We start from the raw sequence: 15,792 nt of genomic DNA on the forward strand, positions 1-15,792 counted from the left end.
AGCTCATTCCTCTACTCTCGTTCAAATGGAACTGATAAATCACCACCACCAAACAAAATGAACATAGTGACCATATTCTTATTGGATATGAAATGACATCAGAAATATGCTTCTGTCATTGGATGAATCATTGTACCTGTGTGACCCTGAGCTGTTGAATGTTGACTTTCCCAGACTATGAGAGACTACGAATTGGAGGCCTGATCATTGCAGGCTTGCTTGTAGCAGGTGGATTGTTCGTCCTACTTAGTAAGTACACATAGTCCAATTACTAATACGTTCTTACATTATGAATGTAACTCAAGAGGATAAACCCAGACTCTAACAGTGTTTGTAGTAACATCTCATTATTCTCTCTTCAGATCCCAAATGCACTAGAAAGAACAAGTAAGAGCCTATGTTCTATCCATATGTTTATACTAGGCCTACATAGACGCTTCACAACTAATTTATACTGTATCAGAAATTTCCTTTCATATGATTGTCACATTGTACTGTTGTACTGTGTGTGTAAAAAATGTATCTTGTTCCAATCTCCATTTTTTATTTTCTTTCTCCAACAACTCAAGAAAATCTGAAGATGACACAAGTGAACTCTAAGCATCTCAGATGGAATCTGACTAACTGGTTGCTGTTGTTCTAATGATGAATATCCGGGGGTGGGAATGGGGCAGGGTTCTGGCCATGACAATGTAATGACACCTGAATGGATGTGAGAGTGGATGGAGGGTGGACCACAATGCATCTATTTACTGTTTTGTTTCTTTATTGGCTAAAAGAAATGGGTTTATTTTAAGGTGTTTTACGGTGGTAGTGAGATGTATGAATGAACAACTGAAATACATTTCATTTAGCTATAGGCTCTAGGCATTATGGTCAAACAGAGTTGTATTGAGCTAAAACGATTAGCCTTCAATTGTTTGTTTAAATTCTTATTAATGAAAAGCCAAATAAATACCACGGAACACCATTGTTAGAAATAAACAACATGTTCAACTGTTTGTGTTCAGAGATGTGCACTGTGCATGCTCTCACGATACAATATGTAACCAAAGCAGGTACTGTACACAACTATTTTGAATATATTGATGTGATAATGTTCGATTTGGTATCTGCCATATCACCGTTTTTACATAGGCTAATGATTTGGTATATCAACAACAGGTCATTGAAAGCAACCAATGACAAACAAAGAATAAAATCCTCCTCCTATCCAACGCATGCAACTTCAATTTAAACTCAGCCTATTTTCAAGCTGAGCAAACCTGTTGAGCCTCAGTGAAAAAAGGGTGTTGGCGTCTGTCTGATTTAAGAGTACGTTCGTCTATTGTGTGTCGCTCCATGCCCGACATTTCCTGTTTTTCCCCCTACACACATCTCCATTTGGGTTTAACGCGTGTTGGAGGTAAGTTTTCATTTTCTAACAATTAGAGTTCGAGTGAATGCTCAGCTGTAGTTTCATCAAAAGTATGTTAACCGTTATTTATTATATTCATTACATCATCCTTAAAGAAAACAATAGGCTAATCTTGTCTAAGTAATTTCTAAAATGTTTTTTTTTCGCATCTTTAACCAAGACAAACTTATCACTCTATTTTCCAGTAGTAGTAGCCTATCTCTAGTAAGACCTTAAAATAACTTTAATTCCTTTATAGGCATATGCTTTTCTTTATAGTCATATTATTATATTTCCTGACAAGAGTTTCTCAGATTTGGGAAAACGTTGAGTAGCCTAACTAAAATACTCCAAAGTGTACCATCTTTATTAGGCTATTAATTGTGTTTATAGAACAAATATCGAACTTGCATGTAATGTGCTTTCAGTTTGTAGCCTATAGTATAGGCCTATGCGAGACAGACAGAACGTGCGCATATGAGCCAGAGCCATGTCCAAGTATTATAAATACTGTTTCTTCGTCACGCAGACGTATTTGTAAAAACCTGCTTTTATGAATTCAGTTCGTTACTCACGCTGTTCTATAACAGTGTTCTGTATGTTGTTTGTAATATCCAAACAAAAAGTCCGTAACCTATAGGCCTAAAGCAACTTTTCGGCCATCGGCAACTTTTCTTCCCCTTTCTATTCTGTTTAGCGCTGGTGTCCAGGCAGTCTTATACAAGAGGGAGGACCCAGTTAAATCCGCTGAGATTCAGTATTTTATCTGGCATTACGCTCATGGAAAACAACATAACATGTGGTCCTTCCTTTATTGTATTCAATACATTTTTCTAGAGCCAGATTGTTAATGTCTGTTGTGCTCATCATCCAGCTGTGGTCCAGCTGTGCTTTGATGGCTGGAGGGGTGGTCAGGCCTAATGATGGGATAATAGCTTTACATATCCTCTCCCATTAGCCTATTGATTTTTTTTTTTTACTAAATCAGAATATTTAGTATTTTGTTAAATTAATGTTGCAAGATAATATGTTTGGGACTGGTAGACTAGTTGGTGTGCTGGCCTTCTGTAATGGAAAATGCATCAGTGCACATGCAGTGGTGTGTGGGGAATTACATTTGAATTACCATTTCTATTCAACATCTTGGTGGTACCCTTCACACGCTATTGTGCTAACCCAAACCGTAGGCTTGCAGGCTTGGATATTTTATTTTCACATTGTCCTTTTCAGCATGGCTCCTGCAACTATGGTGATGCGTAACCAGGCCAACACAGTACAGCATGGCTCAGTTATGTTCTGCTCACTAGTGTGACATGGGTAGGCTAATAGACATTTTGAAATGGTATGGATGATTGATCAGTAGACAGACATGTCATTATGAAATTGCTGTTCTATTTCAAGTCTGATACAAAAACTACATGTCCCAAGTCTCCTGTAAGCTATGCTTATGGGTCTGGGGTTCTGGTACAGTGCAAACAGCCTAACTGATAAGCCTGATAGAGCTGTTATCCTGGACTGATCTTTATTCACTGTGGTTTCTCCAGCACAGTGCTGTTGCTAAGGTGATTGATACTGACAGATGGACATATAACTGACATATACATCTTATCGCACACTCAAAGGCTAAACGTATTCTACCGCCTTCAGTGAGTCGCCTACTGCCTGCCGGCTCTAATCATATACAATGTTTGTCTAGACCTTAAATACTGACGAGCAGCGTTCAAAAGTGAGGCCCTTCAGAGATTCAGTGTGATTACAGAGTTTGCCTCTCATTTATTCTGTGAGACATTACAAATCACAAGAGAAGATAGGCAAGCCATGGTTCTATATTTCCTCAGTTTAAGGCTCATTTGACTCAGATTCAGATAATTAGGGTTCATCACACATTCACCATAGCAACAACATCACTCTTTACTTCAGATATATGAATAGCTTATTTCAAGGCCTCCCTGCCTCAGAATGACAGCAAAGCAACACCAAAGTCTTTCCCTTGAAGAGAGGGCCGTATGACTACTTTAAACAGTGAAGCTGCTGTTGCTGCTATTGCTAACTTTGTGGCTGTGGGTAGGAGGGATGAGTCATGGTTATAGTATGCCACGTTCCCCCTCTCCATTGAGCAGCCAGAGGAACACATTGCCCTGCTTTGCTCCAGCAGCTACTCCTTCATCAAACACTAGCAACAAGGAAGTGGCTTCAATTAGAGGTAGGCCGATTATGATTTTTCAACGCCGATACCGATTATTGGAGGCCCAACAAAAGCCGATACCGATTAATCGGCCCATTGTTATATATATATATTTGTAATAATGACAATTACAACAATACTGAATGAACAATTAACACTTTTATTTTAACTTAATATAATACATCGATAAAATCAATTTAGTCTCAAATAAATAACAAATAATAAATAATTAACATGAGTCTTCAATATTCCCAAGTAAGAAGTTTTAGGTTGTAGTTATTATAGGACTGTTTCTCTCTATACCATTTGTATTTCATATACCTTCTAATAGGTACTTTAGTATTGCCAGCCAAATCTCGGGAGTTGATCGGCTTGAAGTCATAAACAGCGCAATGCTTGAAGAATTGCGAAGAGCTGCTGGCAAACGCAGTAAAGTTCTGTTGGAATGAATGCTTACGAGCCTGCTGCTGCCTACCACCGCTGAGTAAGACTGCTCTATCAAATCATACACTTAATTATAATATAGTAACACACAGAAATACAAGTCTTAGGTCATTAATATGGTAAAATCCGGAAACTATCAATTCGAAAACAAAACGTTTATTCTTTCAGTGAAGTACGGAACTGTTCCGTATTTTATCTAACGGGTGGCATCCATAAGTCTAAATATTGATGTTACATTGCACAACCTTCAATGTTATGTCATAATTACGTAAAATTCTGGCAAATTAGTTCGCAAGAGCCAAGCGGCCCAAACTGTTGCATATACCCTGCAATGAATGCAAGAGAAGTGACACAATTTCCCTAGTTTAATATTGCCTGCTAACATGAATTTATTTGAACTAAATATGCAGGTTTAAAAAAATATATACTTCTGTGTATTGATTTTAAGAAAGGCATTGATGTTTATGGTTAGGTACATTCGTGCAACGATTGTGCTTTTTTCGCAAATGTGCTTTTGTTAAATAATCCCACATTAGGCGAAGTTGGCTGTCTTTGTTAGGAAGAAATGGTCTTCACACAGTTCGCAACGAGCCAGCCAACCCAAACTGCTGCATATACCCTGACTCTGCTTGCACAGAACGCAAGAGAAGTGACACAATTTCCCTAGTTAAAAGAAATTAATGTTAGCAGGCAATATTATTATTTTTACTAGGCAAGTCAGTTAACAACAAATTCTTATTTAAAATGACAGCCTACCCCGGCCAAACCCTACACCAGACGACGCTGGGCCAATTGTGCGCCACCCTATGGGACTCCCAATCACTGCCGGTTGTGATATAGCCTGGAATCGAACCAGGGTCTGTAATGATGCCTCTAGCAATGAGATGCAGTGACTGTAGACCGCTGCACCACTCGGGAGATATGGAAATACACACTTACCTGTTCCGAGGCCTCATGGAACTCTTAGATTAGTCATATGGTAGTGGACACTGCTGTTACTCAAACCTTTACCCAACTGGCATTATGTCTCTCTGCCTCTCTGTAGTTGGGGCCGCAGATACTTGATCTCCAGTCCTCCTCATGTTGGTAGGCAGAGTGAATAGAGGGAGAACAGAGTAATAGAAGAGACTTCACAAACACTAAGAAAACCAAACCATTCTAGATTTGATAAATTTCACAAGTACCTTTACAAGTAACTTCACACAAGTAATTTCCCCCTTATGTGATTATTCTTACTCCTAATACATGTAGTTAGTCCTAGGATGACCTTCTGAATAATTTGTTATTAAACCACACATTACAATTGGGAGAATCTCATTCTAAGGCTTCCAGTGATCTACCATTACAGTGAAAACTACAACATGGTAATATGTTTACCTCATATTTTCAGGCATGGCCAGGAGCCTATGAGTAGCTGCATCATTAACTCCTTTTATCCCTTTGAAGAAAAATGACCACAGGCTCTTTGAAGCCCTCAGATCCAACCTTTTAGGCTTCTGGGCTTCCTCCGAAATAATTGTGAATTCAGGGTTCTGCACTGTACCAATGTGACAGACTGGCCAGCATTCTGGAATATATCTCCTGGGATTCTTTAATGATACTGCAGATGGAGGGATCTGGACCCGCTGTAGAGGAATGGGTGAGTCGTGACTGACTGAGATGGCTGATGGAATGACAGGGAGTTAGGAAAAGAGAAAGGGAGTGGATGTGAATAAGGGAGTAAACACAGATGTGAATGGTACTGGTGTGGGTGTGTACTCATCGTAAGTTTAGCCAATACCCTATTGTGAATGAGCAGGTTAGTGAGTGAAGTTGGATAAAATGTAGGATCTGATCATAAAGGTGGAAATTATGAAAAAAGTATTAAGTGAATTAATAAATGAATGAGTAGGCGCGGAGGAGGGCAGTGCAAGGCGAAGAGAGGGGTGAACCGAGTCGTACTGTTACCACACAAACGGCCGATTCTTCCTTTGCTTCAGGCATTCAGTGGCAGGGAGGCCAGCGTGACCCATGTTAGAACACTAATCCCATTATGACCAGGCCTGGTCTCCAGGGTGAATCTGCCTGGTGGGGAATTGAGGGGATGGCTAAGCACGATCCGCAGCGCTGCCTAGCACTGTCTTGAACAGACAACCAACAACCCTAAACATTGATACATGAATGTCACAAGATCGGCCACACCTCCACCTTTTGCTAACATTTACTCTGCGATATGATTCCCAACTTGAATAAGCGGAAAGAAAGAACCCCGGGAGAGTCTAACTCTCTCTCCCTGAATTGGATCATAAACCATCCACGGACGATTTTTGGAGGGCTTCCCGCTTGTTGCGTTCCCTCTCCTTCACCAACATTGCTGGGTAGAGGGAGGATGCGCTCGAAAATAAACCAGGGAGGTTTTTTTTTTCCTGGTCGCTGCCAAATGCCAAATAGTATGAGTCGCCATACACTGCTATAAGTTGGAGGGAGGCTCTCTGTTTTAACTGTGTGTTGTTGTCAAATCTGTGGTGTTGTTATGGGAGCTGTAGTGTTGTTGTAGAATTTGTGGTGTTGTTATAGGATCTGTAGTGTTGTTGTAGAAGCTGTAGTGTTGTTTTAGGAGCTGTAGTGTTGTTTTAGGAGCTGTAGTGTTGTTATAGGATCTGTAGTGTTGTCATAGGAGCTGTAGTGTTGTTATAGGAGCTGTAGTGTTGATGTAGAAGCTGTAGTGTTGTTATAGGAGCTGTAGTGTTGTTGTAGAAGCTGTAGTGTTGTTGTAGAAGCTGTAGTGTTGTTATAGGAGCTGTAGTGTTGTCATAGGAGCTGTAGTGTTGTTATAGGAGCTGTAGTGTTGTTATAGGAGCTGTAGTGTTGTTATAGGAGCTGTAGTGTTGATGTAGAAGCTGTAGTGTTGTTATAGGAGCTGTAGTGTTGTTGTAGAAGCTGTAGTGTTGTTATAGGATCTGTAGTGTTGTTATAAAAGCTGTAGTGTTGTTATAAAAGCTGTAGTGTTGTTATAAAAGCTGTAGTGTTGTTATAAAAGCTGTAGTGTTGTTATAGGAGCTGTAGTGTTGTTATAAAAGCTGTACTGTTATAAAAGCTGTAGTGTTGTTATAGGAGCTGTAGTGTTGTTATAGGATCTGTAGTGTTATAGGATCTGTAGTGTTGTTATAAAAGCTGTAGTGTTGTTATAAAAGCTGTAGTGTTGTTATAGAATAGGTGTAACGGTTCTCTTGGTGTGATGAAGGAGAGTCGGACCAAACTGCAGCATGTAGATTGCGTTCCATGTTTAATAAACAACGTAAACACGAATAAACACAAACACTACAAAACAAAGAACGTAAATAACAAAACGAAAACCGAAACAGCCTATACTTGTGTGAACTAACACAGCGACAGGAACAAAGACACTAAGGACAATCACCCACGACAAACTCAAAGAATATGGCTGCCTAAATATGGTTCCCAATCAGAGACAACGATAAACACCTGCCTCTGATTGAGAACCACTCCAGACAGCCATAGACTTTGCTAGATCACCCCACTAGCTACAATCCCAATATATACACACCTACATACAAAAACCCATGCCACACCCTGGCCTGACCCAATACATAAAGATAAACACAAAATACTTCGACCAGGGCGTGACAATAGGTAGTGTTGTTATTAGAGCTGTAGTGTTGTTATAAGAGCTGTAGTGTTGTTATCGGAGCTGTAATTTTGTTATAGGAGCTGTAGTGTTGTTATCGGAGCTGTAATTTTGTTATAGGAGCTGTAGTGTTGTTATCGGAGCTGTAGTTTTGTTATAGGAGCTGTAGTGTTGTTATCGGAGCTGTAGTTTTGTTATAGGAGCTGTAGTGTTGTTATAGAATAGGTAGTGTTGTTATAGGAGCTGTAGTGTTGTTATAGAAGCTGTAGTGTTGTTATCGGAGCTGTAGTTTTGTTATAGGAGCTGTAGTGTTGTTATAGAATAGGTAGTGTTGTTATAGGAGCTGTAGTGTTGTTATAGAAGCTGTAGTGTTGTTATAGAATAGGTAGTGTTGTTATAGGAGCTGTAGTGTTGTTATAGAAGCTGTAGTGTTGTTATAGAATAGGTAGTGTTGTTATAGGAGCTGTAATTTTGTTATAGGAGCTGTAGTGTTGTTATCGGAGCTGTAATTTTGTTATAGGAGCTGTAGTGTTGTTATCGGAGCTGTAGTTTTGTTATAGGAGCTGTAGTGTTGTTATGGGAGCTGTAGTGTTGTTATAGAAGCTGTAGTGTTGTTATCGGAGCTGTAGTTTTGTTATAGGAGCTGTAGTGTTGTTATAGGAGCTGTAGTGTTGTTATAGAAGCTGTAGTGTTGTTATCGGAGCTGTAATTTTGTTATAGGAGCTGTAGTGTTGTTATAGGAGCTGTAGTGTTGTTATAGGAGCTGTAGTGTTGTTATAGAAGCTGTAGTGTTGTTATCGGAGCTGTAGTTTTGTTATAGGAGCTGTAGTGTTGTTATAGAATAGGTAGTGTTGTTATAGGAGCTGTAGTGTTGTTATAGAAGCTGTAGTGTTGTTATAGAATAGGTAGTGTTGTTATAGGAGCTGTAGTGTTGTTATAGAAGCTGTAGTGTTGTTATAGAATAGGTAGTGTTGTTATAGGAGCTGTAGTGTTGTTATCAGAGCTGTAATTTTGTTATAGGAGCTGCCCTTACTAAAATGTGCCATGGTAATACAATGAAAAAAGTAGTACCATGGTCGTTTTTTCATTATAGTACCAAGGCAGGAAAATACCAAGTGACCAAAAACATAGTAATTTATGGTACTCACATAATGTAACATTTACTACTCACTATGCAATGGCAAAGTGTAGACCTATTACACTCTTAAACCCCTTTTAGCTCATAGTGAAAAACCACAACACACATGGTCTAGTAGTGTAGTGTACCCTCTTAAACCCTGGAACCTGGATAGGATATAGTGAGAAGAGTAATGGGAGTCTGAATCCTTGAAGATTGTATCTGGTGCTTGTCCAGTATGTGGCTGGTGGCGTACAACACATGACGGAAAATAAATGTAGCCTTATCATGAGCAGAAACCAAAGGGGAGCGTGAGACAGTTGTGACATAAGGGATTTAGCTACCAAATCTCCTCGAGACTCCATTCCTGTCCAAATCAGTATCCAGCCCTTCCAGAACCATCATGTTAGGCAGAGTATGATCGAAGAAGGCCAAACCCCTGGAGCTCTGCTCTGCTGGGTTGTTGCTAGTGTGTGGTTGCTGATTGGTGAGGTGATTTCCTCTCTTTGTCTTTTATCCATAAGGTGTGATGGAAAATCACTGGGGTCTAGTTACTTTATGTTATGCCGCTGGAGCCATGCTCAATGATCCAGCATTTTTTCCCTTGTGGATTTTCTACTCCTTTATGACATTTGACAGTTATATGATTATAAAGACATTATATCCCAAAATATATATTGAACAAGGAAAAGATGAAACATAATTGGGTTTGAAGGTTTGGCATGAGATGAAGCAAAGCACTCTGGACAACATTCAAGATCACATGGGTTATGCTGCTCAGAAGCCATTTCGTACAAATCCAAAATCAGATATGGGACTCCAGGGAAAGCTAAACTTTGTGTCAGGTCTCTGTTGACATTGGAACTGGTGTGAGCCAGTTTTGGGCACTATTTGAGCTGCCATTAGCTTCCCAGGTTTGAAAAGGTCTAATCAAATCAAATAGGTAGTGGGACAAGGGTAATTTAATTCTAACAAGTGGAGCCTTGATCAGACAATCAAGCGAGTACATTTTTTTTCATTTTGTGTAGCAGAGCTCTTGCTTATGTGGGTGTGAAAAGGGCAGGGAGGATGAGTGCCAGTTTGCTAGGGTGCACTGCAGTCATAATGCTCAGCTACTTTATCATATAAAGTCAGTCTAATATTATAATATGATCATATTATAATGCAATTGTTTATGTTCTGTCTTCCCCAGGTGAAAGAGAGTTTGAAGATGGCGAATATCTCTGCTTTGCTTTTATTGACATGTGAGTGGCAGGTCTTAAAGACCAATCATACACAGCTATTAATGCCACTTCCTGCTTAGGTTTCCTCAAAGCTACCATCTCTGTTCATCTTGTTTTGCCCAGTCTTCACTCACAACTCTGGCTCAGTATTCAGCACAGTAGATACTACTGTATGTTTTGAGTGAGAGAGAGAATATGTTTTTGTAATTTTATGAAATACATATGGTTATGGATATGAATAGTATACCAATCTAGAACTAAATAGAGAAAGGATAGATTCATTGACCTTCTCCAGTGCTATTCAAGGTGAAAGCAGTTGAGAGACCACTAGAGAGTGCACTTGTCACAGGGATGGAAAGCTGACTTGTTTGGGACATTGTTGGGATGCCATGTTGTCAATGCATTATGCTGTGTGCTTACCATTGTGTCTCTTCTGTTAGCAGTTGCGTCCCTTGTGTTCGCAGAGGAGCAGAAAGAAAGTATGTAACTGACAATTGTTTATCATAATAGCGTTCCATAGTTTTATTACTCTAAATCTTTTGACATGCAATAATATGGTCTCCAGATAAATCATTTATTCACAAATTAAAGTAGGCCATTCGCTATTTGCCCATTTGAGGTTGGGTGCGTTCCAGTTGTTTGTATTATTTTCAAAGGTGTCTAGATGCTGTATAAACTGACCGTTGTCATATTTTTGTCCCTACAGTGGAGGAGGAGGATCCATTTACCTTTGGTGAGCAGAGAGATACATCTTTCAGAACACTCAACAACTTTCAACATTCCTGGCTTACTGTGTATGATGAATGCTTTTTTCCTTTCACTCTCTCTCTCCCATTCTTCTCTCTCCTGCTCTCTCTCTCTCTCTCTCTGTTCAGATTATCACAGGCTACGTGTTGGGGGGTTGATCCTGGCAGCAGTTCTGTGTCTGATCGGCATCACCATCCTCTTCAGTAAGACTCCATCACATAAACACATACACACACATGATGACACAGTCATAGCATGTATTTACACATGCTCACATTAACATAGGACACAGATTGACTTGTGACCATTTCTTCTTATAACAGGCGGACACTGCAGATGCAAGTTCAACCAGGACAAAAGGTAAATGATCTATCATATCAGTGCATGCTCAGTTCAGTCCAGATCAGGGCACACTCTTTGTGTGAAACTGTACGTTTCAGGTAGGTGTATGTGTGTGTGTGTTATGTAGCTAGGTGTCGTAATGTATAATGGAATGTAGTGTGAGTTGACACGCTGGTTCTCTCTCTGCAGGAGGAGGTCAGGAAGCAACGCTGCCCAGCCACTCAATGACCAAGGTCTGTTCCCCTGACCTCTCAACCTCCTCTCTGATTGGCCCACACTGTACACTGGATGATTCCTAGCCACCTGGATGCATTGTCTTTGCTAGGAATATAATTAACATATATAACTGACTGGCATGTTTGAGTGATCATTACAAAAATAATTAGAAATCTGCTGCCATGTTGGAGCAACGGGTGGGTTTGGGCGTTATCTTGTTATTACGCTCTCCATCTGTTTCAGTGTTAGTTGCCTATTGCCAGGCCTTGGCATAGATAACACTGTCAGCAGGCATTGGCTGTGTTGAATGCCAGTCCTGCTATCACACAGGTGGCACAGAGACCCAAACACTGGCTGACTGATTCTTTCCATCATGACTCACTAACTCCCTCCATGCCACCTCTGTCTCAGTGTTAATTTTGGCGCTCTTTTTTTAGATTTAGTCTAGTCTTAGTCTTTTTAGCTAAAATATAGTCTAGTCTTAGTCCTTTTATCTAAAATATAACTAAGTCGCAATTTTGTCAGTTGAATAAGGATTTAGTCTTGTTATTGTCAAAATTATGAAAACAGTGGCCAATTTGAGTCTAAATGCCTTTTCATCACATCACATTTATATTGCCTCATTAACCTATGTTAAACATAAATCACTGACTTCCATGTGCACAAGCTTGTCCTATCTTTCTGCATAGCATCCTATTCTCTTCCCAACAGCAGAAAAATTACAAACATACAGTACCAGTCAACATTTTGGAAGCTGGGTGAGAGAATGCCAAGAGTGTGCAAAGCTGTCACCAAGGCAAAGTGTGGCTACTTTAAAGAATCTCAAATATAAATATATTTTGATTTGTTTAACACTTTTTTGGTTACTACATGATTCCATATGTGTTATTTCATAGTTTTGATGTCTTCATTATTATTCTACAATGTAGAAAATAGTAAAAAATAAAGGAAAACCCTTGAATGCGTAGGTGTGTCCAAACTGTATATAAGAATATATAATAATTATTTGGCCATGTAAATTCCTAATTCAGTCTACATAGATATTACACATTACATACAAAACAAACAGACACATACAAGCTCAGCGAGAGAGAGGTCGAGAGAGAGAGGTAGCGAGAGAGAGATGCAAAATGTTCTCGGACGTTTCAGATAGAACTTCCATGAATACAGTCGACGTTATTCCGTATTCAACATGTCAGAAGCATGTTTGTTCTACATAGCATATTTCTATCTGACCATTCCATCTATCTGACCATTCCATCCTGCTGAATGCACACCAGATTGTCAATCAATGCATGACAGAAAGAAAAAAACGTAGCTCTGGGATTATGGGTCATATCTTTTGAATCATAAGGGCTAGAATCAAGCCATTTCTCTGAGGAAAAGAGGGAGATTTGGCTTCGTTGGTTACAGAACCTGGCTATGAAATGCAGTGGGGAAAGTGGGAGGGTTGAGCGAGACTACAAATTCAAAGACAGCCTACTTTTCTATACTCAAGGGATACAAAAACCTAGCTAGACTGTTGTTTTACTATTAAATTAAATTCTGCTATTGTTTTTAATTTTGTAAAGAAGCTTGTGTTTCTTACCAGGCAAAGGGTAGCTAACTAGAAGTCGTGGTGACTGGCTAGCTATGGGGAAGCAAGAAAGATGCCTATAGGGTTGAGCGGTATCCAGATTTTCATATCGTCAAACCGTCCTTCTCTCATCCCGGGATTTACAGTATTACTGGCTTAGTAAACAAGGGTCCATTAAAAGGCAACAACAACAAAAAATTCACGAGTAAAAGTAATTTCCATGGAGGCTGATATGCTAAATATGCTAATGAGTGCAAGCAAAAATAAAAAAGTTGCAAAGACATGCAATCCAGTTCATAAAGTTATACCTATATAGGTAGTAGCTACCGAATGTCCTTTTTTGGTGAGTTTACAAGAAAATGTCAACGAGAGAAATTGTGCAAATGAATTCAGTTTTGCCGCTTGCTCTAGAGCAGTGTGTACACACTGTGTGTGTCTGAGAGTCGTTAGGGCAACAGCCTGTCTGCCTGCTCTGCTCGGGAAAAGGGCAGAGGAGCAGACTGAGGCTGCCGAGAACAGAGAGGAGAACACATGCGAGGAAATCAAGATAGCAGTAACAGCTGTATAGATAACTCATCCTAAGCACTTTGACTTCTCAAACACAGTAGAAAGCTAGGACTATATGATGCCCCGTCTCCTTGTTAATTCAGCCAGTTACTTAGCTAACTAGCAAGTTAAACCAAATACACAGCTGGACTCACCTGCTCCCGCTTTCTCCCGTTGTGCTATTTACAAACAAACATGTGACTGGCTCAACCGTTCTGGTGGACTACGGTAAGCTTCATAGTGTAAAATAATATGACAGGTGAAATGAAGAAGGCGATCTGCTTTATCTCCTAATGTATTGCACAAGTTGACTGCAGGTCTTTTCTTAAAAAATTAGCTACAAATATTACAATTCATTGAATAACTTGTATAGGCGGAGCCGGAGCAGAGCTTGTCTGCCTATCTGCCCACACTCATTGCTTGCTCCCCTGTAGCTCACCAGCTGATGTAGGCTGGGTGGGGCACATCCTTCCCACTGCTGAACAGAACTGCACTGCGCATCTGTGCTGCTAATATTAATTGTGCTTATCATCAAAAAGCTTTCAATCTGTCCAAAAACTCTTGTCCAGTCCAGAACTATAGCCATGGCTGTCATGTTTTGCCTGTGATCTGGGGACATGGAGGACATGATCATTATGGCTGCCCAACGGAGAGCTGTGTTATCTGTGTTATCTCACATGGCTTGGTAATGAATGCCTTTTAATGATTCCAGATATTAAGTAATCTTTCTTTCTGTCCACAGCTCGGGCCAGTGAGTGCTAGGAACCAAATGCCCACCTGGCAGCAGGTCAAATCGACTTCCTGGTTCTGCATCAATCAAGAGATAAAAATTGATGGGTGGAGTTGGCCTGTTTTTTGTCTGATGGAGGTTGTTTTTTAGAGAGTGGTACTGTCTTCCCCAGAGGGAGGTGGTACTGTGCCATTGGAGATCAGAGGTGTGCTGCTTTTACCTGTGTTGCTGTTCTCCCTTCCGCCCATTACTCCTGTTTCTGCTCCGCCCAATATTCACACTGTAACTCGCCACCAGCAAGCACACGCAGCACCCCCATGTTCTTTGTATTTAAACAAATAACCAAAAGATGCTGTGTGTCCATTCACTCATTATTTCATTGCGATGTTTTTCACCTTTAGTGACTCCAACTATATGTGGAAATGATGTGGTAGATTTGACTGTTGAAGAACGCATACTGTCTCCTAATAATCTTTCATGCATATACTTTACTGTAAAATAGGTACCGGTAGCCATAAACTATTAGAATGTCAATAACTATTCACACACCTTTATCTTGATTATTCCTATATTAACTTTTTAGTTGAATGTAGAAAAGTGCACTGGTCTATGCAGTAGAATATGTTGTATGACAAATGCAATGTTTTTTAATAATACAGAATGTTAAAATTATTTCAATAAGCGGATGATATAGTCTTGTTTGAGAGTGTTTGCCACCAAAACAAAATGCATGTTATTTTAGTTTGCTAGATACCACTCAAACAATTACAGTCCCTGAAGAGGGTTTTCTCCCCAATTGGCTTTTGATGAGTCACGTCTAAATTGAGATGTCTCTTGCCAAATAAATAGATGGTGTCTATGTATGTAATTCAAATTAAAAGAGTTACCTTTTATGACTGTGTCCAATGTTACATTACACTAATAGATGCTGGATCTCAAAAATAAAATAAGTCTCTGATAGGCTCCTCAAATGTCAATACTGCAAATAATTTTCTCTTTTTGACGTAAGGCCCATGTCCTGAGTGGTTCAAAGCTACTTATACATCGCCATCTACTGGATTGCATGAGACACTGCAAAAATTCTGGTACAGTGTTTCTCAAACCCATAAAAGCATTTTTTGGAACAGTATTTTTCACAAGATACTAAACTCTGTGACATTTGAATAACAGTAAATGCATTTTTTAAATGTAGTTGCCTTCTCAAAACATTAATACATTCATCAAAACTACACTGACTATAAAACATTAGGAATACCCGCTCTTTCCAGCCGGCAGGTATCCTAGTGGTTAGATCGTTGGACTAGTTACTGAAAGGTCGCAAATTCAAATCCTCGAGCTGGCAAAGTAAACATCTGTCATTCTGCCCCTGAACAAGGCAGTTAACCCACTGTTCCTAGGCTGTCATTGTAAATAAGAATTTGTTCTTAACTGACTTGCCTAGTTAAATGAAGGTTCAAATGAAATAAAACATTTCCATGAAATAGACTGACCAAGTGAAAGCTATGATCCCTTATTGATGTATCTTGTTAAATCCATTTCAATCAGGGGAGGAGACAGGTTAATTATTAAATAAGAATTTTAAAGCCTTGAGACAATTGAGACATGGATTGTGTTGTTGTGCCATTCAGAGGGTGAATGAGCA

General features: G+C 39.6%; 1 protein-coding gene across 2 annotated transcripts; it reads left to right on the plus strand.

The window, feature by feature from the left end:
• Window positions 1–1,257: 1,257 nt before the first annotated feature.
• On the plus strand, window positions 1,258–15,043 carry LOC118367792 (phospholemman-like). 2 transcript variants are annotated; one of them, XM_035751435.2, is made up of 8 exons: window positions 1,258–1,405; window positions 9,963–10,014; window positions 10,434–10,472; window positions 10,700–10,726; window positions 10,869–10,943; window positions 11,064–11,100; window positions 11,272–11,315; window positions 14,163–15,043. In XM_035751435.2, exons 2-8 carry the CDS (start codon window positions 9,981–9,983, stop codon window positions 14,180–14,182), a joined length of 276 nt encoding a protein of 91 aa, XP_035607328.1. In that variant the 5' UTR covers window positions 1,258–1,405; window positions 9,963–9,980; the 3' UTR covers window positions 14,183–15,043. The 2 variants fall into 2 exon arrangements, with proteins under 2 accessions (XP_035607328.1, XP_035607332.1); XM_035751439.2 differs by having other exon boundaries at window positions 1,261–1,405; window positions 10,437–10,472.
• Window positions 15,044–15,792: the final 749 nt, after the last annotated feature.

Source organism: Oncorhynchus keta, chromosome 34, assembly GCF_023373465.1.
Source record: "Oncorhynchus keta strain PuntledgeMale-10-30-2019 chromosome 34, Oket_V2, whole genome shotgun sequence".
Classification (NCBI taxonomy): domain Eukaryota; kingdom Metazoa; phylum Chordata; class Actinopteri; order Salmoniformes; family Salmonidae; genus Oncorhynchus; species Oncorhynchus keta.

What these genes read in the sequence shown, in the direction of transcription:
- LOC118367792 (XM_035751435.2), top strand. Translation starts at nt 9,981, where the DNA reads ATGGCGAATATCTCTGCTTTGCTTTTATTGACAT. An exon ending in CGCAGAGGAGCAGAAAGAAA is followed by an intron (nt 10,473 to 10,699) that starts GTATGTAACTGA and finishes TTGTCCCTACAG; the next exon opens with TGGAGGAGGAGGATCCATTT. An exon ending in CCAGCCACTCAATGACCAAG is followed by an intron (nt 11,316 to 14,162) that starts GTCTGTTCCCCT and finishes TTCTGTCCACAG; the next exon opens with CTCGGGCCAGTGAGTGCTAG.